At 42.5% G+C, this 25,149-nt stretch overlaps 1 protein-coding gene across 2 annotated transcripts in view; it reads left to right on the top strand.

Annotated features, from left to right (window-relative positions):
• CD109 (CD109 molecule) overlaps window positions 1–25,149 on the top strand; it is a 444,636-nt gene that overhangs the window by 229,577 nt on the left and 189,910 nt on the right. For both annotated transcript variants that reach the window (XM_077289898.1, XM_077289899.1), the window contains 4 exons: window positions 2,153–2,262; window positions 12,044–12,271; window positions 14,520–14,621; window positions 23,958–24,020. In XM_077289898.1, the coding sequence (XP_077146013.1) occupies window positions 2,153–2,262; window positions 12,044–12,271; window positions 14,520–14,621; window positions 23,958–24,020 (503 nt within the window). The remainder of the gene's footprint in view (window positions 1–2,152; window positions 2,263–12,043; window positions 12,272–14,519; window positions 14,622–23,957; window positions 24,021–25,149) is intronic.

The following is a 25,149-nucleotide window of genomic DNA, read 5'->3' as shown; positions in this document are numbered from 1 at the left end:
GACCAGGACTCTGGGGCGCTGCAGAAGCAGCAGCAATCCCTCGCTACGGCTACCACCCTGGCCCCCGTTACAATATACAGCTGACACTCACTGACACCCACTGATGATAATGCGGTGTTTGTGAACCAGCGGCATCCTTGCACAGTACACATATGGTGGTTTGTGGAATATATCACCTTGCACTATGCTGTACATGTATGACGGATGTCAGAAAGGGGTTACAAAAAAATCCTACTCCATATTCACCTACCACTCAGCTTAATACCAATCATGGCCATTGCAGCAAAGTGTCAGCTATGATATACAGCAGAAACCCACTGATGGTGGTGCTGGCAATGCTTGTGAGCTGGTGCCAATATAGCACAGTACATGTACAGTTGTGCTCAAAAGTTTACATACTCTGGGCAGAATTTTTGCTATCTTGGCCTTTTTTCAGAGAATATGAATGATAACTAACTCAGCTTTTATGCACACACACTGATTACATGCAAACAGGTCACAGGTGAGGATGTTACCTTTAGTAGCCATTCAAACCCATTTGTGTCAACTTCTGTGCATGTTATCAGGCCAAAATCACCAGGGTATGCAAACTTTTCTGGAGTGGCCATCTCAGTCTCCTGACCTCAAATATCATTGAGCCACTCTGGGAGATCTCAAGTGCGCAGTTCATGCCAGACAGCCCAGGAATTTACAGGAACTGGAGGCTTTTTGCCAAGAAGATTTGGGCAGCTTTACCATCTGAGAAAATAAAGAACCTCATCCACAACTACCACAAAAGACTTCAAGCCATCATTGATGTTAGAGGGGAACAATACACGGTATTAAGAAATGGGGTATGTGAATCTCAGGGTCATTTGGATGTTTTGGGTTGTCATTATAATTTTAAAACACAGTAGTTTGACAGTAAATGGCTTCACCCAACCACTAACCAGAATTAGCAAGAATTCTGCCGGGCTATGTAAACGTTTGAGCACAACTGTATGTTGGTTTGTGGGATATCACCTCCCAACGCGCTCTACATGTACCCCGGATGTTGAAAAGAGGTTAAAAAAATTCCTCCTCTCCATATTCACTACCACCATCAGTCCAGAATCGCAGGAAAGAGATGCCTCCTCTCTGATGTCATTAATGGGTGACAATATGCTTTTCCTTCAGTCTGCTGTCTGTTGACCCGTGGATATATTGGGAGCTCTGTTGCCCTATGGGCTGCTGATGACAGCATTAGGAGCTACATGTGGGTCCATGTCTATTTGTCTTGCAGAGCGTCTCCGCAAGATAAGTAGACATGCTGCTGTCTGGAAAGACACACCGCATGTCTGGTTGTGCAGGGCTGCCAGATGAGGCCCTGCACGCATTAGTGGAGACGAGATTTCATAAAATCCCATCCACTATGCTGTAACATCTGGACGCTGCAGATTGGACGCTATGGCTGTACGTAGCATCCAATCCGCAGCAAATCCTGAACGAATCCTTAACGTGGAAACATACCCTTATAGTCCGAGGAGGAGAAAGAAACCCATTTGTTTGTACAACCAGTTCATATTATGACAAACGTATTGGATTTTGACCTTCAGTACCAAAAATCCATATGGTATAAATTACAAAAATCATTTGGTTTACATTTATTAGTTGTTTCTGCATGTAATGAATATTGCTTTGTTCATTTATTTCATTTGTTTTAATTTGATTAACTCATTAGTATGCTATGTGTAATGTTTCTTTATTGGTACCTGTATACATTTTGGTAATTGGATTTCATTCAGTTAAACAGATTCCAATAGCCCCATTCTCTTTCCTATGATTAAAGTCATTTGCGCTCCAGAAATGTGTCAGGTTTTTAATTGCTATGGGGTTCCACCTGCTTTATGAATTTTTGAATAAAGTATTTTTTTTTATTTTACTTGATGATTGTGTTAGCACCTTCCCTTTTCTCTGAATATATATAATCCATTTTTTGTTTCATTGTATTGAAATCTAAGTGAATACAATGCAATTTAGTGTGATTCATTGTTTTTTTTTAACACAGTAGGGCATTAGAGCATGTTGGAGCGGGGAAGAGGCATTCCAAAAACATTATAAGCATTAACATTTTTATTATATTTGCATTCAATTCTGTTATTAGTATTTGCAATAATGTAATCTTTGTTACCAGGTATATCTCTGAATGAAACATCTAGTGTATATGTGATCAACAAAGAGTACTACAGTGAGTTTCACAATTATCCTACAGTGTTGAAACCTACACTGAACTTCACTACATATGTAAGTTTTTTTAATATTTACACCTAATTTCTTCCACACACGAGACACTGTTACTTTTGTCATAAACGCAATTTTCATACAATCCAGTAGCACAATTATAGTGAATTAAAGAAATATTGTTTATAACAGCACATACAATTTAGAAACAAGATTTTAAAGGGAATCTGTCAGTAGGATCAACCCTCCTAAGACGTCTATATTGGCATGTAAGTCATAGGAAGCTGAATAAAGTGATATCTTGATATTTGCAATATGATATCTTATTTTCAAGAAATCTATATTTTTCATATATGTAAATGAGGTGTTAAGATCTTTGGGTCAGATACAGATCTTCCCAAGAGTCCGCCTCCAGAACTTATTTTAAATTATGGGAAGGTGTCACCACTGTCAGACATGTAGATCTAGACTGTCAGTCATTACTGTACATGTTTCACACTAATAATGTCTCCTTTCATTTAAAATAAGCTCCTGAGGCATATTCTTAGGAAGATTTATGTCCAGCTAATAGATTTTAGTGGCACATTTACACTACCATTCAAAAGTTTTGGGTCACTTAGAAATTTCCTTATTTTTTAAAGAAAAGCACAGTTTTTCCAATGAAGCTAACATTAAATGATTCAGAAATACACTCTATACATTGTTAATGTGGTAAATGACTATTCTAGCTGCAAACGTCTGGTTTGTAATGCAATATCTTCATAGCTGTATAGAGGCCCATTTCCAACAACCATCACTCCATTGTTCTTATGGTGCTTTGTGTTTGCTGTGTAAAAAGGCTAATGGATGGTTAGAATACCCTTGAAAACCCTTGTGCAAGTATGTTAGCACAGCTGAAAATAGTTTGGCTGAGTAGAGAACCTATAAACCTGACCTTCCTTTGAGCTAGTTGAGTATCTGGAGCAATACATTTGTTGGTTCCATTAAACTCTCAAAATGGCCAGAAAAAAAGAACTTTCATGTGAAACTCGACAATTTTTTCCTGTTCTTAGAAATGAAGACTATTCCATGCGATAAATTGCCAAGAAACGGAAGATTTCCTACAATGGTGTGTACTACTCCCTTTAGAGAAGAGCACAAACTGGACACATGGCTTGAACTGGCTCTCTACGACTTTGAGGTCCTGGCCTTCCCTGCTGCTAGCGTTCTGTCAGAGCGGGTTTTTAGTGCAGCTGGCGGAATTATAACTGATAAGTGCATCTGACTGTCAACTGAAAATGCTGACAGGCTGACTTTTATAAAAGTGAACAAGGCCTGGATTGGGCAAGACTTCTGTACACTATCGAATGAAAACAGCGAAACATTACCTCAAATGCATTGTCTTTTTTGGGGAGGTGTATTCTCATGCACCTCTCCACAACCACACATGGGTATACGATTCCTGATTTTGTCTATTTGGTGTCATCCTCCTCCTTTTCCTTATCCTCATTCTCTATAACCACTATAATACCAGGGTGAACATTTTCCGTGATGCTAAAGTCACTCAATGTTGGTGTTTTTATGATGCCCGTTACTAATTTGAAACCAAAAAAAGTTTTACTCCCCCAGGAGGAAATGTTTTTCAGCCCATACACTTAGTGTATGGGCATTCAAAATGTAGGAAACCTGCTCCTTTAAATTGGGAATAGAGAAATATGAGGACATCCTCCACGTGTCTTCAGGCACCACCACTAGAACACGAGGGTGAAGGTATTCCGTGATGCAACAGTCACTGAATATTTGGGCAAGGGTGTTGTTATGATGCCCGTAAATACTTAGCAAAAATACAAAATTTGTACCCCCAGGGGGAAATGTTTGTCAGCCCACCACTAGAACACGAGGGTGAATGGATTCCATGATGCAAAAGTCACTCTATTTTTTGGAAAATGTGTGTTTATGATGCCCGTAAATAAATAAATAAAAAAAAAGGTGTACCCCTGGGGAAAGTGTTTGTCATTCCAAGTATAGGTGAAGCGCTCCTTTTTAATCTGACAACTTTTTTATGAGACCCTCCTCCGTGTTTCTTCCAAGGGGGATTGTGGTGCATGTAAATTGCGGCCAGGCCTTGCATTCACTTCATGGACAAAATTTAAGGTAATTAAAAAAAAAACATAATAATGTGAACTTTTGTTTCATGTGGCCATCCAGTACGTGGATTCAAAGGGTTATTGGAGTGCATGTAACATTGGTGCAGGGCAGGCCTTGTATTCAGTGCATAAGCAAACAGTATGGGAGACACACTTTCTTCTAATGGGAACAATTTTGTCATGAGGAAGTAAAGTACATCTGCTGAAAGGCTTATTGGGGTGCATGTAACTTTGGGACAGGCCAGGCCTTGCATTCAATGCATAAGAAAACAGTATGGGAGACACACACTCTTCTAATGGGAACAATTTTGTCATGAGGAGGCAAAGTACGTCTGCTTAAAGGCTTATTGGGGTGCATATCACTTTGGGACAGGCCAGGCGTTTCATTCAATACATAAGAACACAGTATGGGAGACACTTTTTCTTCTAATGAGAACAATTTTGTCACGAGGCGGTAGAGTACATCTGCTAAAACAGTCCTTGGGGCGCATGTAACATTGGTGCAGGACAGGCCTTGCATACAAGGCATAAGCAAACAGTATGGGAGACACACTTTCTTCTAACGGGAACAATTTTGTTATGAGGCGGTAAAGTACATCTGCTGAAAGGCTTATTGGGGTGCATGTAACTCTGAGACAGGCCAGGCCTTGCATTCAATTCATAAGCAAATAGTATGGGAGACACACTTTCTTCTAATGGGAACAATTTTGTCATGAGGGGGTAAAGTACGTCTGCTGAAAGGCTTATTGGGATGCATGTAACATTGGTGCAGGACAGGCCTTGCATTCAATGCAAAAGCAAACAGTGTGGGAGACACACTTTCTTCTAATGGGAACAATTTTGTCATGAGGCGGTAAAGTACATCTGCTGAAAGGCTTATTGGGGTGCATGTAACTTTGAGACAGGCTAGGCCTTGCATTCAATGCATAAGAAAACAGTATGGGAGACACACTTTATTCTAATGGGAACAATTTTGCCATGAGGCGCTAAAGTACATCTGCCGAAAGGCTTATTGGGGTGCATGTAACTTTGGGACAGGCCAGGCCTTGCATTCAATGTATAAGAAAACAGTATGGGAGACACACTCTCTTCTAATTGGAACAATTTTGTCATGAGGCAGTAAAGTACATCTGCTTTAACAGTCCTTTGGGTGCATGTAACTTTGGGACAGGACAGGCCTTGCATTCAATGCATAAGAAAACAGTATGGGAGATACACTTTCTTCTAATGGGAACAATTTTGTCATGAGGCCATAAAGTATGTCTGCTGAAAGTCTTATTGGGGTGCATGTAACTTTGGGACAGGACAGGCCTTGCATTAAATGCATAAGCAAACAGTATGGGAAACCCACTTTCTTCTAATGGGAACAGTTTTGTCATGAGGCCCTCAAGTACGTCTGCAGTAACGGTTATTGGGATTCATGTAACTTTGGGGCAGGGCAGGCCTTGCATTCAATGGAACATTTTTTCAAGAGGCCCTCCTGCACATCTAGTGAAAGGTGTATTGGAGTGCATCATAATTTTTGGCAGCCCAGCCACTCACTGCATAGGCAATAACAGTATAGGAGACCCACTGTTTAATGGCCCTTTAAGAACATTAATGCCGTCTGATGCCCCTCAAAAAATAGGCTTTGCGACTTTAAGAATCCCTCCTTTATAAATTAAACAAGATGTGTCTGCTTATGTGTCACACAACACATGGCCAGCTAGGGTTGTTAAATGTTACAATGACATTACCCAGTGAATGCATTTGTATTGGTTGAAAGCAATGCTAAAGTTGAAAAACGCATCAACTATGCTGTGTGTGAACGTAGCCCAAGTGGTGGAGGAACATTTTTGATTGGGATTAGTTATTTTGCTTTATATAATTCATTACCCTGGAAAAGATGTTCCTTAGCATATTTCCCAGCAAAATCCATTGCTTTAGCTTTTGTATGTTTTTTGGTGCACTTGTAAAAATGGCATGAAACTCTGAAAACATTTTTTACAGCTGTGACCTATGAGTCAGAAATGCTTCCAGCGACGATCCCCATGATGTTCCTGTGTCATTTGAGCTGTGTTTCCATCATTTTCAGACATTTTTAGACCTTAAAAGGACCCCCGGGGGGATCGTGTAAAAATGCTCGGGTTTCCCATAGACTTACATTGGGCTCAGTGCTCGGGTCGAGTACCTGAGTATTCCAATTTGCTCGACCCGAGTAATGAGCACACAAGCATTTTAGTTCTCGCCCATCACTACTCACAGGTCCTCAACTGGCAGCTTCATTAAATAATACACGCAAAACATCAGTGTCAACTTCTACAGTGAAGGGGCGACTCCAGGATACTGGCCTTCAGGGCAGAGTGGCAAACAAAAAGCCATATCTGAGACTGGCTAATAAAAGGAAAAGACTAATATGGGCAAAAGAACACAGACATTGGACAGAGGAAGATGGGAAAAAAGTGATATGTACAGATGAATCCAAGTTTGAGGTGCTTGGATCACACAGAAGAACATTTGTGAGATGCAGAACAACTGAAAAGATGCTAGAAGATTGTCTGATGCCATCTGTCAAGCATGGTGGAGGTAATGTGATGGTCTGGGGTTGGTTTGGTGCTGGTAAAGTGGGAGATTTGTACAAGGTAAAATGGATATTGGATAAGGAAGTCTATCACTCCATTTTGCAACGCCATGCCATAACCTGTGGGCAGCGCTTGATTGGAGCCAATTTCATCCTACAACAGGACAATGACCCAAAGCACACCTCCAAATTATGCAAGAACTATTTAAGGAAGAAGCAGGCAGCTGGTATTCTATCTGTAATGGAGTGGCCAGCAAGGTCACCAGATCTCAACCCCATTTTGTGCTGCTGTGGGAGTAGCTTGACCGTATGATATGCAAAAAGTGCCCATCAAGTCAAACCAACTTGTGGGAGGTGCTTCTGGAAGCATGGGGTGAAATTTCTCCAGATTACCTCAGCAAATTAAAAGCTAGAATTCCAAATGTCTGCAATGCTGTAATTGCCGCAAAGAGAGCATTCTTTGACGAAAGCAAAGTTTGAAGGAGAAAATTATTATTTCAAATTAAAATCTTTTTTTTTAACCTTGTCAATGTCTGGACTAGATTTTAAATACATTTGGCAACTCATTTGATTAATAAAAGCATGAGCTTTCATGGAAAACACAAAATTGTCTGGGTGACCCTAAAGTTTTGAACGATAGTGTACATATAACAAAAACATGAATTTCTCTGGAATAAGACATCACATGACAAAAGTTAAGATATCATTTTATTTAACTTCCTATGACCTACATGCCCATATAGACAGCTTAAGAGGGTTGATCATGCTGGCCGATTCCATTCACATGCTATTGCCACCTCCTCAACCAATTAGTTACTGCTGCAGTGCAGCCAAAATGAGGCATTATTAATTATGCTTATTTAGCACCATCATATTCCACATTACTTTACAGACATTATTATCACTATCCACATTGGGGCTCACAATTTAAATTCCCTACCGGAGTACCAGGGGAAAACCCACGCAAACACTCATGATATGATTATGGCAAGTTAATTTGTTGCCACAGGGTTACTGATAAAAAACCAATGCGCTGCCATATTGGCATTTATATGAATTCTAGTCTGTGCTTCATTGTAGACCATGATTTTTACTATCTGCTATGAGACTGAAATATAGAAGTACAGTACAGACCAAAAGTTTGGACACACCTTCTCATTTAAAGATTTTTCTGTATTTTCATGACTATGAAAATTGTACATTCACACTGAAGGCATCAAAACTATGAATTAACACATGTGGAATTATATACTTAATTTCAGTTGTTTCACACTTTTTTGTTATGTCTTATATTCTAGGTTCTTCAAAGTTGCCACCTTTTGCTTTGATGACTGCTTTGCACACTCTTGGCAATCTCTTGATGAGCTTCAAGAGGTAGTCACTGGGAATGGTTTTCACTTCACAGGTGTGCCCTGTCAGGTTTAATAAGTGGGATTTCTTGCCTTATAAATGGGGTTGGGACCATAAGTTGTGTTGTGCAGAAGTCTGGTGGATAAACAGCTGATAGTCCTACTGAATAGACTGTTAGAATTTGTATTATGGCAAGAAAAAAGCAGCTAAGTAAAATAAAATGAGTGGCTATCATTACTTTAAGAAATGAAGGTCAGACAGTCTGAAAAATTGGGAAAACTTTGAAAGTGTCCCCAAGTGCAGTGGCAAAAACCATCAAGCGCTACAAAGAAACTGGCTCACATGAGGACCGCCCCAGGAAAGGAAGACCAAGAGTCACCTCTGCTTCTGAGGATAATTATATCTGAGTCACCAGCCTCAGAAATCGCAGGTAAACAGCAGCTCAGATTAGAGACCAGGTCAATGCCACACAGAGTTCTAGCAGCAGACACATCTCTACAACAACTGTTAAGAGGAGACTTTGTGCAGCAGGCCTTCATGGTAAAATAGCTGCTAGGAAACCACTGCTAAGGACAGGCAACAAGCTTAAGAGACTTGTTCAGGCTAAAGAACACAAGGAATGGACATTAGACCAGTGGAAATTTGTGCTTTGGTCTGATGAGTCCAAATTTGAGATCTTTGGTTCCAACCACCGTGTCTTTGTGTGACTCAGAAAAGGTGAACGGATGGACTCTACATGCCTGGTTCCCACTGTGAAGCATGAAGGAGGAGGTGTGATGGTGTGGGGGTGCTTTGCTGGTGACACTGTTGGGGATTTATTCAAAATTGGAAGCATACTGAACCAGCATGGCTACTACAGTATCTTGCAGCGGCATGCTATTCCATCTGGTTTGCGTTTAGTTGGACCATCATTTATTTTTCAACAGGACAATGACCCCAAACACACCTTCAGGCTGTGTAAGGGCTATATGACCAAGAAGGAGAGTGACGGGGTGCTACGCCAGATGACCTGGCCTCCACAGTCACCAGACCTGAACCCAATTGAGATGGTTTGGGGTGAGCTGGACCACAGAGTGAAGGCAAAAGGGCCAAGTGCTAAGCATCTCTGGGAACTCCTTCAAGATTGTTGGAAGACCATTCCCGGTGACTACCTCTTGAAGCTCATCAAGAGAATGCCAAGAGTGTGCAAAGCAGTCATCAAAGCAAAAGGTGGCTACTTTGAAGAACCTAGAATATAAGACATAATTTCAGTTGTTTCACACTTCTTTGTTAAGTATATAATTCCACATGTGTTAATTCATAGTTTTGATGCCTTCAGTGTGAATGTACAATTTTCATAGTCATGAATATACAGAAAAATCTTTAAATGAGAAGGTGTGTCCAAACTTTTGGTCTGTACTGTATATAGTACATGGAATCAGACAATTGCCAGTTGCAGTCACCCATGAAGACTGAAAAAGAAAATTTAAGAAAACTCTAAAAAATATAAAATTATAAAATGATAAAAAAACATGAAATTTGAATCACCCCCATTATGCCTAGTTAAAAATAAGGAAATTAGAAAAAGTAAATAAGAATATTTGATACTGTTCTCAAAAGTCAAATCTGTCAAAAATTATTTATACCATGATAATGAAATCGAAATGCCAAAATTGTCATTTTTTTAGTCACTACTGTATACTAACTCCTCCAAAATGTCATATCTATCCCTAAATTGTTTAATTCAGATTTTCAGCTTGACATGCTTAAAAACAAGCCCTAAAAGAGCACCATTAACAGAAAAGTAAAAACGGTTTGGTCCTCAGAAATTAACAGTATAAACCACATTCTTTTTTTGCCTAATTCAGAATTTTTTTGAACCACTAAAACAAGAAAAATATGTACATGTTGGTATGGAAAATCATGTTACCATGGCATTTTAATCACAGAATAAGCCCACTATAAAAACTAAGTCCCTGAAATGGCAAAATTGTGTTTTTTTCCCTATTTTACCTCAATTTGAATTTTTTTCCCCATTTTTCAGTACATTAAATGGTAAAGTGAATGCTGTCTTTCATAACACCAACTTGCCTTCCAAATAGCAGTACCACTATATCGACAAAACAAGTCTCTTGCAAGAACGGAAGGAACAAATGAAAACACAAGAAAGGTTATTGGCTGCTTGTAACCTCAAAAACAAGTGAACAATTAGGCATCAATGACAAAAGGAGCAGAATAAAAAATTGCGACAATTTTTCAGATGAACTTAACAGTGATACTCAGTCATAAACAAGTTCGTCTTGTGAAGTTTTATCTAAAAAGATCAATTTCAGTATGCAATGTTTTTTTATTGGCCACGTGAGGTTAAAGGGAACCCGTCACGTCCTTTTTTGCTATTAAACTGTCCCAATGTCTTGTTAGTGATGGACATTGCATCACTAACATATTTATCTCAAGTAAAATGTCCCAGTATTTATTGCAAAAATCACTTTTATGCATTGATTCTTAACGTCCATTGTATTATAATTCCTCCTCTTCACTGCTCCCTACATCACCACAATCTCCTAGCAGGTCCCATGCTTGTGCAATGAATCTCAGCTTTCCAGGCATGAGCACTGAATCTGGGTGTACATCCCAGATTCATATCCTATGTATGCATGCTACAAAGCTGCTGAGAGTCAGAGACCACATGATAGTTTCTGAGCACTTACATTATGGCACCACTGTCTTCCCGATTGCCACTCTGACTCTCAGCGGCTCTGGAGCATGTTGATAATACAAAGGTGACATCAACCCCAACCCTATTATCCCACTTGCCACAGGACCAGGGCAAGTGAGAAGAGCAAGGCTAAATGCCAGATTTGGTGCATCTTATGGATGCGCTATTTCTGAGGTAGCTGTGGTCTGATGTTGGTAGCCTGGGAGGGAGGACAATATACCTGGCCCCTTCCCAGGCTATTAATATCAACCCAAAGCTGTTTGTTTAGCCTTTGCTGGATAGAATTTATACGGGGACCTTTTATCATTTTTTTTCTGAGGTCCCCCGTAAACTAATCAGTAAAGTCTAAGCAAACAGCTGTGAGCTGTTATTAATAATCTCGGAACCTTTTGTTACATTGTTCCCTTTTCCAGATTAGTAACATCAACCCCCAGTCATGGGTTTTCCCTATGCTGGTTAACAAAAGTACATGGAAGCTTACTCCACTTTTTAAAATGTATTCTTTATTTTATAGGTGATATACATAGGGGGTGCTGAATACAACTCCTATCATTGTCGACTGGTTGTGCTGATCGCAGGGAGACCAGGTGGCAATGATCAGAGCTGTCTTTGGCAGCCGGAACCTGGGAACAATGAGGACTGTACCGCTTTTTCCCAGGTGTCGGTACATGTCATGCTGATGACACACGGATGACATCTGTTTATCATCAGTGTGCATGTGTGCAGCATGCATTTTATCCATGGTGCACATAAAAAACTGACATGTCTGCAAGTTTTTTACACAGACACACGGCCCATGTGGAAAACCTGTCATGTGTGCACCACAATTTAGTGCAATGGGTGTTCATGTGTCTGTATTTGCTGTCCTTAAAAAACAGACCACAAATGGACACAAAAAATGGTCGCGTAACTCTCATTTGGGACATTTCTGGTCAGTGCACAAAGACCAATCTGTTTTTTCTAAACTGCACTGAAAATATAAAAGCCCATGTTTTCTCTAATGCAGCATTTTACAATATTTTGTTAGTTCATTAAAAGTGTTCCAAGATTTAAAACTATCTGTATTTAACTAATCCATTTTTTTATATTACTCCTAACTGGTTATTTTAGCTTAAGATTCGAAGATATGATGGAAGAAATCTGACAACTGAAGAAAGGAGGAATGAAGTTTCTGTGACAGTTACCCAATCTAAAATGTTTTTAACAGATGCAGTGATTAAAGGATCAGAAGAAGAGAATATAGAATTACAACAATTTTTAAGTTATTTAATTCCTGAAAATAGCGACATCAAAATTGAAATCCCTTTATATTCTGACACTGTCCATTTAAAGATCAAAGTAAGTATAATTTCACACAATTATGTAATGTACATTGGAAAAAAACAAAGCTACTAAACTAAAGGGTTGTGAGAGCCTCATGAACGTATGAGGATTATCTTTTACATGCATCGTTTTTTATGAAGAATCCAATGTTACTGCTCTGCTGGCTAATTTTTTTAAATCAACAGTATTCAATTGAATCCCTGCCCCTTTAGCTATGTGTGGGCTTAGCAAAATGAGATCAAAGTAAATGAGACGGTAAAGGAAGAAATTGCTGGGACAGTCTAATTTTTTTTTCACATTCGGTGTTTAGTGTTCCTTTAAAAAGGTTGTTCACTAGTGATGAGCGAGCATGCTCGCCACTATACGGTGCTCACCCGAGCATCGCAGTGCTCGCGATGCTCAGAGCTCACCAAGTATTAAAAGGGTTGCTCGGCTGGAGCTCGGGTCCCCTCCCTGCATGTTTGGTGCTCTTTAGAGAGCCAATCAACATGCAGGGATTGTCTGCCACACACTGTAATGCCGCAGCCATGTTGGTTGTGGCATTACAGTGATTGGCTGGCCATACAGCATCATCAGGTCTACTTCAGACCTGGCGCCGCCAGGCTCGTCACATGCTGGGTCTGTGTGTGTGCAGCTGTGTGCAGGTGTCTGCATGTGTGTGTGTGTGTGTGCATGTGTCTGCGGGTGTGTGCGGGTGTCTGTGTGTTCGCTCATCTCTAATCATAGCTTGTACAAAGCATAACCTATTTTGTCATGAATTTGGATAGTGAGAGGATGTCCCAGCTCATAGCTTAGCCACAGAGAGAGGCTGAAAAACCCATAAAACACTGATCAAAACTGCAGTGAAGATTAGTGTGTGAGGAGCAGACTGTTAGTTAATACTGGTTGCCATCTGTTTACCCATAGCCATATATTGCATATTGAGGTCACATTGACATTACTAAGGCTATGTTTGTGTTCAAGCTTGGAAAAGTTCAGTACAGTCTTAGTAGTCCTCAGAGTGTTGTGCAAGTCTATTTAGGGCAATTAAAGGGTCCGGACACTGATTTGCAGCAAATTTGCTTGCCACAAATTGAATTCCTTGGAAAAATTCTGAGAAGCAAGTAAATTTAACCCCTTCATCCCCCAGCAAGTTTTACATTCCTGACCAGGCCAATGTTTTCAATTCTGACAAGCTTCACTTAATGAGGTTATAACTCTGGAACGCTTCAACATATTCCATATCTTATCATTCATGTTAGTGTTAAATTTTGGTCAATATGACTTAAAAAAAAAAAAATCTAAAAATATTTTACCAACCACATTCCATTTGAAGTGACTATGAGAGGCCTATGTGACAGAAAATAACAACATTTTAAAAACTGCACCTCTCAAAGCACCCAAAAATACATTCAAAAAGTGAAACTACATACAAAAAGTGTATTATCCCCCACATGGCAAGACTCTGGAGGGACGAAGCAAAGATTTTCCAAAAATAGTTTGCAGTCTCCATATACAGAGCCCCTAAGTGCTAGAAAAGCATAATTCCCCCCTCAAGTGACCCCATTTTGGAAATTATACCCCTTTTAGAATTTATCTACAGGTGTTGTGATGATTTTGACTCCAAGGGTGTTTTCCAGAAACAAGCAGCAGTGGATGTAGCTGAGTGAAAACTGCCATTGTAGTGACCAGTATGTTGTACTGACCAGTTTGTTGTAATGACCAGAACATTGTAGTCACCCGTATGTTGTAGTGCCCACTACGTTGTAGTGCCCAGCTGATGCTTCTGAAGACATACCCCTTTAAATTAGGCGGGCTCTCAGTGCCGCCTCTGGCACCTGCTTGCTGAAGATGATTTTTTTTTCAATATATAATATTCAGTAAGTAAAACAGGGGGCAGGTCATGGAGGGATCAATGACCTGTCAGAAGCCATCAGTATGAATAGCTAAGCAGAGCATCATATAAAGTCCCTCCACCCACAGATCACCCCGGAGCACAAGCATCTCATTAACTGAAAACTAAAAATAACGATTAAACAACAATCACAAGATGGATTTCACCAACAAAGGTATCATTTTAATCAGTATAGTGGTGCCAACCTGACACTGTCTGTAGGCTACTCAGGAACAATCCTGCTGACAGGTTACTTTAAACTAAGCTAATTCATTTAAAATATGTATTAACTATAAAGTATTTTTTTACACATTTCTCATTTACAGTTTTATGCAATTCATTTTTTTTTCTAGTTTTATTCAGGTCTTTAATTTCAATTCTGTTTTACAGGCTGAGTTTCAGGACAGTGTGAATTCTTTAGATGTTGATGATGTATTTAACTCTCCGAACAAAATGTATCTTGACATACAAAATACAAACCATAATGTAAAGGTAAAGTGTACATTTTTTTTACCAAAGAATACAATAAATGTACAAATTTAATTACATGATAATTAATGTATGTAGTAGTATTATTCCAATTACTGATTTATTAGCTTTATAGTTTTAGTCACTTATTTTTTAATCAAAAACAGTAATGTTTCCAGGGACGAACTGGGCCTCCGGAGAACCGGAGGATTCTCCTGTGGGCCCAGGCCCTGACACCTGCTGGCATACAGTGCCAGCAGCTGCCTAGGGTCCCCGCTGCTCCAGGGTCCCCCAGCCAGTGGGGTATCGCTAATAGCAGCACACCACGCAGCTGCTGTGGGGCCCCCGATGCCAGCAGAGCAGCAGCGGGTGACAGGAAGCCTAAGCCTGTCCCTGCTGCTAAAGTGAAATGAATATTCATGCTTCCCCATGCCCTCATGGGCGTGGAGAGGAGTGAATTAATTTCACTTTAATAGCAGGCAGTGTTTGCCGCAAGCTGCGGCTAAACACTGCCCGCTATCAGAGGCCGCCCCCCAGCGCTTGTTAATGGGGAGAGAGCATCGGATTTGGAGCGCCCCCACGTTAAGGGCAATGGGGTACTCGGCACCGGGTCCTTCGGTTCGGTAGGGATGTCACAGTGGCCCGACCCGGTCTGTGGCCCTTTGAGGGGTGTCCAATAAAGGAATAGAGTTTTTATGGTTTTGGGAAAGGTCTTTAAAGGGGAAGTTTGTGACGCCACCTGCGGTATTCGGTCAGGGTGACCGATGCTGCTTAGGGGTCCGCTGGGGTGATGTGATGGCAGCTAGATGGTATACCTTCCCACAGGTGAAGTGTATCCCCAGGGCTTCCCAGAAGGGTAGATGGTGATGGTAGACGATGTAAGGTGCAGGAAATAACGAGGACACAAGGTTGCAGTCTCTTTACCTTTTACTGAAGACTTCAGCATCCACAGTCCAGGGTACAGACCACAGGGTAGGTAGAGTCAGGCCGGTCCGTAGGCAAATCCAGAGTCCCCTTATCCAGGTGGAAATCAGTAGCCTTCCTACTAGCGCCTGTGTGTTGTAGTCCCTCCCTGCTGAGCAACTCGGTAAGGTCCTCACAACTCTTGTAGATGTTCTAGATGTTATTTCTTCCTCTCTGTCCCCCAGATGGTATGGATAGGACAAACCCGTATGACTGATGGCCTGAGGCTTGTTTATAGGGACCCTAGAGACGCCCTGACCCCCACAATTTGCCACTGTGTCTTCTTAGGTATTAAGGTCGGGCAGACAACTTGGAATTGACTGTCCTGTCAGTCTCTGAAGTAATGTGTAGAGTCAATTACTCCCTCTGTGTTCCGGCCACCGGCTACCGCCTCAGAAGGAGGCAGCCTATTTCAGGGCAGAACTCCTCCCGGTGATTTCTCCTTGTGCTGTGATCTCGTTTCTCACTCTCTACAATATAATTCTCTTTGTGTCCTTTCTTAGGATGCTGCCGCACGTGGGGCAGGTACAGCTCCATAGCTTTCTGTCTCGCTAGGCCTCTGTCAGGATCCCACCCCTGACAGGGACCCTCTGTCTGCAACTCAGGTGTTCCTCCTTTCCCCCTGTCTGCCTGACAGGTGTTGCCTGGGCAAAGCCCAGCCAGTGTCTACCTAACTTTCTATTCAGCCCACCAGTTTTACCCTGTGAGGAGTGCCCTAGTAGATAGGAGCAAGTCTCCCCCTGGTGGTCTGGAGTGTGAAGTGTAGTGTATGGTTTGTGATACCTGGTAGGAAGATCTCCTTTATTGCCATCAGATGTAGTATCACTCCCCCTGGTGGAAGAATGACATCACTACAACAACCAGGACTCTGGGGCGCTGCAGATGATGTTCCCTCTCCTATGATTCCTGTTGCCTCTGACACACAGCGGGTGCGCGATGATGTCACTTCATTGCGTACCTGCTGTGTGTGAAGCCTACTGCAGTTCAGCTCCTGACATCGGAGCAGAGCCGCTGATGGAATCAGCGTGGGAGTGAGGAGGAGAGGTGAGTATTGTGTTTTTTAATATCAGTGAGTCCTGGTTGTATGGGGGTGATCTGCATGATGCCCTATGGGGGAAGGGTGAGCTGCATGATGCCCTATGGGGGTGAGCTGCCTGATACCCTATGGGGAGAGTGAGCTGCATGATACCCTATTGAAGGGGAAGTGAGCTGCATGATACCCTATGGAAGGGGGGTGAGCTGCATGATACCCTATGGAAGGGGGTGAGCTGCATGACACTCTATGGAAGGGAGAGTGAGCTGCATGATACCCTATGGAAAGGCGGGGTGAGCTGCATGATACTCTATGGAAGGGGGAGTGAGCTGCATGATACTCTATGGAAGGGGGAGTGAGCTGCATGATACCCTATGGAAGGGGGGTGAGCTGCATGATACCCTATGGAAAGGGGGTGAGATGCATGATACTCTATGGAAGGGGGAGTGTTGTGAATTTGGATTCTGGGCTCCCCCGGTGGCCGCTTGTGGAATTGGACTTGTCATCCTCTTTCCTGTTTCACCTGGTTCCATCAGTAGTGGGTGTCGCTATTTAAGCTCATTTCTCTGGTGGTTTCTTGCCGGTCAACAATGTTATCTGATGCCTCTCAGTGCTTGTTCCTGCTTCTAGACTACTACTAGATAAGTTGGACTTTTGTCCATGTTTTGTTTTGCCTATTTGTTCCAGTTCACAGCTGAAGTTTTGTTACTGTGTCTGGAAAGCTCTCGTTGATCAGGGATTGCTACTCTGGCGTTATGAGTTAATGCCAGAGTTTAAGGTAATCTCTGGATGGTGTTTTGTTAGTGTTTTTCTGCTGACCATGAAAGTATACTATCTGTCTTCTGCTATCTAGTAAGCGGACCTCAAATTTGCTAAGACTATTTTCCTGCTGCGTTTGTTGTTTCATCTGAACTCACCGTCATTATATGTGGGGGGCTACTGTCTTCTTTGGAATATTTCTCTAGAGGTGAGCCAGGTCTTATATTTCCCTCTGCTAGCTATTTAGGTCTTAGGCCAGAGCTGGGCATCTAGCGATAAATAGGAAATGCTACCTGGCTATTTCTAGTTGCGCGGCAGGCTTAGTTCATGGTCAGTATAGTTCCATCTTCCGAGAGCTTGTCCCTCTATAGGCTTGCTATGATCTCTGCCTGCAGAGATCATGACAGTTTGACCGGCCACTAAAGTGTTAAAAACCCAGGTTGAGAAAGGAGAGTTATAAGAAGTCTGCTGGAATTTTTTTTTTTTTTTTTTTTTTCCTCCAGTCTGCCTTGCTGCAGTCTTTTTTCTCTCTCTCCTCCTAATCTCTGTATGGCTCTGTGTGCACCTGACAATAATGGATCTCCAGAGTGTAACTGCGGGTTTGAATAATCTCATCACGAAAGTACAAAATTTACAAGATTTTGTGGTACATGCTCCGGTATCTGAGCCGAGAATTCCCTTGCCGGAGTTCTTCACAGGGAATAGAGCTAGCTTCCAGAATTTCCGAAATAATTGTAAGCTTTATTTGTCCCTGAAGTCTCGTTCAGCTGGAGACCCTGCTCAGCAGGTTAGGATTGTGATTTCCTTGCTCAGGGGTGACCCTCAAGATTGGGCCTTCTCATTGCCAGCAGGGGATCCTGCGTTACGCGATGTGGATGCGTTTTTTCTGGCCTTGGGCTTGCTTTATGAGGAACCTCATTTGGAACTTCAGGCAGAAAAAACTTTGATGGCACTATCTCAGGGGCAAGACGAAGCTGAAGTTTTCTGCCAAAAATTCCGTAAATGGTCTGTGCTTACTCAGTGGAATGAGTGCGCCTTGGCGGCAACTTTCAGAGAAGGTCTCTCTGATGCCGTTAAGGATGTTATGGTGGGGTTCCCTGTGCCTGCAGGTCTGAATGAGTCCATGACAATGGCTATTCAGATTGATAGGCGTCTGCGGGAGCGCAAACCGGTGCACCATCTGGCGGTGTCTATGGAAAAGACGCCAGAAAGTATGCAGTGTGATAGAATTCTGTCCAGGAGCGAGCGACAGAATTTTAGACGGAAGAATGGATTGTGTTTCTATTGTGGGGATTCTACTCATGTTATATCAGCATGCTCTAGGCGTACAAAGAAGCTTGATAAGTCTGTTTCCATTGGCACCATTCAGTCTAAGTTTATTTTGTCTGTAACCCTGATTTGCTCTTTGTCATCCATTGCCACGGACGCCTATGTTGACTCTGGCGCCGCTCTGAGTCTTATGGATTGGTCCTTTGCCAATCGTTGTGGTTTTGATTTAGAGCCTTTGGAGACTCTTATTCCTCTGAAGGGGATTGACTCCACCCCATTGGCTAATAATAAACCACAATACTGGACACAAGTAACCATGCGTATCAATCCGGATCACCAGGAGATTATTCGTTTCCTGGTGCTGTATAATTTACATGACGATTTGGTACTGGGATTGCCATGGTTGCAGTCTCACAACCCAGTCTTGGACTGGAGAGCAATGTCTGTGTTGAGCTGGGGATGTAAGGGTATTCATGGGGATTTACCTTTGGTTTCTATTTCGTCGTCCATTCCCTCTGAAGTCCCTGAGTTCCTCTCTGATTATCAAGATGTCTTTGACGAACCCAAGCTTGGGTCGTTACCTCCGCACCGTGAGTGCGATTGTGCCATAGATTTGATACCGGGTTGTAAATATCCCAAGGGTCGTTTGTTTAATCTGTCTGTGCCGGAACATGCTGCTATGCGGGAATATATAAAGGAGTCTTTGGAAAAGGGACATATTCGTCCATCTTCTTCTCCCTTGGGAGCTGGGTTTTTCTTTGTCTCAAAAAAAGACGGCTCTTTGAGACCATGTATTGATTATCGGCTTCTGAATAAGATCACTGTTAAGTATCAATACCCATTGCCATTGCTTACTGATTTGTTTGCTCGTATAGAGGGTGCTAAGTGGTTCTCTAAAATTGATCTTCGTGGGGCGTATAATTTGGTGCGGATCAGGCAGGGGGATGAGTGGAAGACCGCATTTAATACGCCCGAGGGCCACTTTGAGTATTTGGTCATGCCTTTCGGTCTTTCTAATGCCCCTTCAGTTTTCCAGTCTTTTATGCATGATATTTTCCGCGATTTTCTGGATAAATTTATGATAATATATCTGGATGATATTCTGATTTTTTCTGATGACTGGGACTCTCATGTCCAGCAGGTCAGGAGAGTTTTTCAGGTTCTGCGGTCTAATTCTTTATGTGTGAAGGGGTCTAAGTGCGTTTTTGGGGTCCAGAAAATTTCCTTTTTGGGGTATATTTTTTCTCCCTCTTCCATTGAGATGGATCCCGTCAAGGTGCAAGCTATTTGTGACTGGACTCAGCCCTCCTCTCTTAAGGGTCTTCAGAGATTTTTGGGCTTTGCCAACTTTTACCGCCGTTTTATTGCTGGTTTTTCGGATGTCGTTAAACCACTGACTGATTTGACCAGACAAGGCGCTGATGTTGCTAATTGGTCCCCTCATGCTGTAGAGGCCTTTCAGGAGCTTAAGCGCCGTTTTGCCTCTGCCCCTGTGTTGCGTCAGCCTGATGTGAATCTGCCTTTTCAGGTTGAGGTTGACGCTTCGGAGATCGGAGCTGGGGCAGTGTTGTCGCAGAAAGGTTCCGACTGCTCCGTCATTAGGCCTTGTGCCTTCTTTTCTCGCAAATTTTCGCCCGCAGAGCGGAATTATGATGTTGGGAATCGGGAGCTTTTGGCCATGAAGTGGGCGTTTGAGGAGTGGCGCCATTGGCTCGAGGGGGCTAGGCATCAGGTGGTGGTATTGACTGACCACAAAAATTTGATTTATCTTGAGACTGCCAGACGCCTGAATCCTAGACAGGCGCGCTGGTCTTTATTTTTTTCTCGCTTTAATTTTGTGGTGTCATACCTACCGGGTTCTAAGAATGTTAAGGCAGATGCCCTTTCTAGGAGTTTTGACCCGGACTCTCCTGGTAATTCTGAACCCACAGGTATCCTTAGGGAGGGAGTAATTTTGTCGGCCGTTTCTCCTGATCTGCGGCGGTCCTTGCAAGAGTTTCAGGCGGATAGACCGGATCGTTGTCCGCCTGATAGACTGTTTGTTCCGGATGATTGGACCAGCAGAGTCATCTCTGAGGTACATTCTTCTGCATTGGCAGGTCATCCCGGAATTTTTGGTACCAGGGATTTGGTGGCAAGATCCTTCTGGTGGCCTTCCCTGTCACGAGATGTGCGAGTCTTTGTGCAGTCATGTGACGTTTGTGCTCGGGCCAAGTCTTGTAGTTCTCGGGCTAGCGGACTGCTGTTGCCCTTGCCTATTCCTAAGAGGCCTTGGACACACATCTCGATGGATTTTATTTCGGATCTGCCTGTTTCCCAGAAGATGTCTGTCATCTGGGTGGTCTGTGACCGTTTCTCTAAAATGGTCCATTTGGTTCCTCTGCCCAAGTTGCCTTCTTCTTCTGAGTTGGTTCCTCTGTTTTTTCAGAATGTTGTCCGATTGCACGGTATTCCTGAGAATATTGTTTCTGACAGAGGTACCCAATTTGTGTCTAGATTTTGGCGGGCTTTCTGTGCTAGGATGGGCATAGATTTGTCTTTTTCATCTGCTTTTCACCCTCAGACTAATGGCCAGACCGAGCGGACTAATCAGACCCTGGAGACATATCTGAGGTGTTTTGTCTCTGCTGACCAGGCTGATTGGGTTGCTTTTTTGCCATTGGCAGAGTTCGCCCTCAATAATCGGGCCAGCTCTTCCACCTTGGTGTCCCCGTTTTTCTGTAATTCGGGGTTTCACCCTCGATTTTCCTCCGGTCAGGTGGAATCCTCGGATTGTCCTGGAGTGGATGCGGTGGTGGAGAGATTGCATCACATCTGGGGGCAGGTTATGGACAATTTGAAGTTGTCCCAGGAGAAGACTCAGCGTTTTGCCAACCGTCATCGTCGTGTTGGTTCTCGGCTTTGTGTTGGAGATTTGGTGTGGTTGTCTTCTCGTTTTGTCCCTATGAGGGTCTCTTCTCCTAAGTTTAAACCTCGGTTCATCGGCCCTTATAGAATATTGGAGATTCTTAATCCTGTTTCTTTCCGTTTGGACCTCCCTGCGTCCTTTTCCATTCATAACGTTTTTCATCGGTCGTTATTGCGCAGGTATGAGGTACCTATGGTACCTTCAGTTGAGCCTCCTGCTCCGGTGTTGGTTGAGGGTGAGTTGGAGTACGTTGTGGAGAAAATTTTGGATTCTCGTGTTTCCAGACGGAGACTCCAGTATCTGGTCAACTGGAAGGGTTACGGCCAGGAGGATAATTCTTGGGTCAATGCATCTGATGTTCATGCTTCTGATCTTGTTCGTGCCTTCCATAGGGCTCATCCTGGTCGCCCTGGTGGATCTGGTGAGGGTTCGGTGCCCCCTCCTTGAGGGGGGGGTACTGTTGTGAATTTGGATTCTGGGCTCCCCCGGTGGCCGCTTGTGGAATTGGACTTGTCATCCTCTTTCCTGTTTCACCTGGTTCCATCAGTAGTGGGTGTCGCTATTTAAGCTCATTTCTCTGGTGGTTTCTTGCCGGTCAACAATGTTATCTGATGCCTCTCAGTGCTTGTTCCTGCTTCTAGACTACTACTAGATAAGTTGGACTTTTGTCCATGTTTTGTTTTGCCTATTTGTTCCAGTTCACAGCTGAAGTTTTGTTACTGTGTCTGGAAAGCTCTCGTTGATCAGGGATTGCTACTCTGGCGTTATGAGTTAATGCCAGAGTTTAAGGTAATCTCTGGATGGTGTTTTGTTAGTGTTTTTCTGCTGACCATGAAAGTATACTATCTGTCTTCTGCTATCTAGTAAGCGGACCTCAAATTTGCTAAGACTATTTTCCTGCTGCGTTTGTTGTTTCATCTGAACTCACCGTCATTATATGTGGGGGGCTACTGTCTTCTTTGGAATATTTCTCTAGAGGTGAGCCAGGTCTTATATTTCCCTCTGCTAGCTATTTAGGTCTTAGGCCAGAGCTGGGCATCTAGCGATAAATAGGAAATGCTACCTGGCTATTTCTAGTTGCGCGGCAGGCTTAGTTCATGGTCAGTATAGTTCCATCTTCCGAGAGCTTGTCCCTCTATAGGCTTGCTATGATCTCTGCCTGCAGAGATCATGACAGGGGAGTGAGCTGCATGATACCCTATGGAGGGGGGGTGAGCTGCTTGATACCCTATGGAAGGGGGGTGAGCTGCTTGATAGCCTATGGGAGGTGAGCTGCATAATCCCCTTGGGGGGTGAGCTGCATGATACCCTATGGATGTGGGGGTGAGCTGCATGATACCCTATGGGGGAGCAGCTTGATACTCTATGGGGAAGCTGTATGATATCCTATGGGGGAGGTGCATGATACCCTATGAGAGGGGGCAGCGTGATACCCTATGAGAGGGGGCAGCATGATACCCTATGAGAGGGGGCAGCATGATACCCTATGAGGGGGGCAGCATGATACCCTATGAGGGGGGCAGCATGATACCCTATGAGGGGGGCAGCATGATACCCTATGAGGGGGGCAGCATGATACCCTATGAGGGGGCAGCATGATACCCTATGAAGGGGGCAGCATGATACCCTATGAAGGGGGCAGCATGATACCCTATGAGGGGACAGCATGACACCGTATGAGGAGGGTGGCAGCATGATACCCTATGAGGGGGCTACATTATATTCTGTAGGGGACTGCATTATATTCCATGAAGGGGCTGCATTATACTCTGAGGGGGCTACATGATATTCTGTGGTTGTGCTGTATTATACTATTCGAAGGGGGCTGCATTATACCCTATGAGGGGGCTACATTATATTCTATGAGGGGCTGCATTATACCTTATGAGGGGGTTGCACTATACTCTAAGGGGGCTACATTATACCCTATGGGGGCTGCATTACACTCTGAGGCTGGTTGCATTATATTCTATGGGGGGCTACATTATATTCTATGGGGGACTGCATTATTTGCTATGAGGGGGCTACATTATATTCTATATGAGGGCTGCATTATGTTCTGTGAGGGGGCTACATTATACTATATGAGGGGGCTACTTTATATACTATGAGGGGGGCTACCGCAACCCCTGCTACATAATTAAGACGTGTACTACCTTATATTATAACCTGATATTAGCGTGTTTTACTGCACAGTTAGTGGTCTTGTATTTATTTCTATGTAGCTACATAGTGGGCCCCCAAAATTATTTTCTCTGCTGGGCCCAAGGTGCTCCAGTCTGACGCTGGATGTATCTAATTAATTTATCATCTTTTTGGAAATTATTACATATTAATTTGCCAAAGGTATTCTTGACATAAACAATGAATTGAAAATACTGCATGAAGGCAAAATTTCTATCTAATAACATGGACTTTCTTTTTGTAGGTTGGAGTTCCATTTACGGTTGAAGTAAAGAGCAGCACACCAGTGGATGCAGTAAAATATTTGGTAATTTATTATTAATTTAATCAAAGTCATAAACTTTATAAATGTCTAGAGTTACATGGCATTTTGTTTCCTTCACCTTATAGAATAAACTCCTCTGATTATCTCAACTTTTGACGTACATGTATGTCAAAGGTCGTGAATGGGTTAAGCACTGCTTGCAGGAGCCATTTGGAAGGCACCATATACAGCTCTGGCAAAAATTAAGAGACCACTACATCAAAACCCTGTCATGGGCAGCCCAATCTCCAGACCTGAACCCCATTGAAAACCTCTGGAATGTATTCAAGAGGATGATGGATAGTCACAAGCCATCAAACAAAGAAGAACTGCTTACATTTTTGCGCCAGAAGCAGTGAGAAAGACTGGTGGAAAGCATGCCACGACACATGAAAGCTGTGATTAAAAATCATGGTTATTCCACAAAATATTGATTTCTGAACTCTTCCTGAGTTAAAACATTAGTATTGTTGTTTGCATTATTTGAGGTCTGAAAGCACTGTTTTTTTTTTTTAATTTTGACCATTTTTCTTTGACAGACAAAAATACAAAATTTATTGCTTGGAAATTTGGAGACATGTTGTCAGAAGTTTATAGACTAAGAGAACAATTTAGATTTTACTTCAAAATATATTACTATAAAGAGAAAAATCAGACAAACTGAACATTTTGCAGTGGTCTCTTAATTTTTGCCAGAGCTGTAGAGTGCTAGAACACTTAAATAGGCTTCAATTGTGCCCAGTAAACAATAGTCTGGATGATTTACATAAGCTAAGCTGAGTACACTAGGATTTTAGATAATGAACATACTCCAACTAAACAATGAAGAAGACCAACTGTCTAAAAATTTAGATTTACATTCTTGCTTAGGCTCTGTTTACAGCTTGGTTTGTTAATGATTTTCCTTCTATTCCGCCATGAGAGCAGAACAAAAAAATTAATGGAATTGATGGAATCAAAACCACAAGAGATTGACAATGACTATATAATCCAAAGACAAAATGTGGTAGTAATTTTCAAAACTTTAGTTATTAAACCCAATTAAAAGCCATATCATAAAATGTCAGTAAATAGTAAAAAAATGTACAATAAAGGGATGTCAAACAAAATCCATTTCCCATGGGTTCCTATG

This window comes from Ranitomeya variabilis, chromosome 2 (genome assembly GCF_051348905.1).
Source record: "Ranitomeya variabilis isolate aRanVar5 chromosome 2, aRanVar5.hap1, whole genome shotgun sequence".
NCBI classification, from domain to species: Eukaryota; Metazoa; Chordata; class Amphibia; order Anura; family Dendrobatidae; genus Ranitomeya; species Ranitomeya variabilis.
This window is presented reverse-complemented; position numbering and strand designations above follow the sequence as displayed.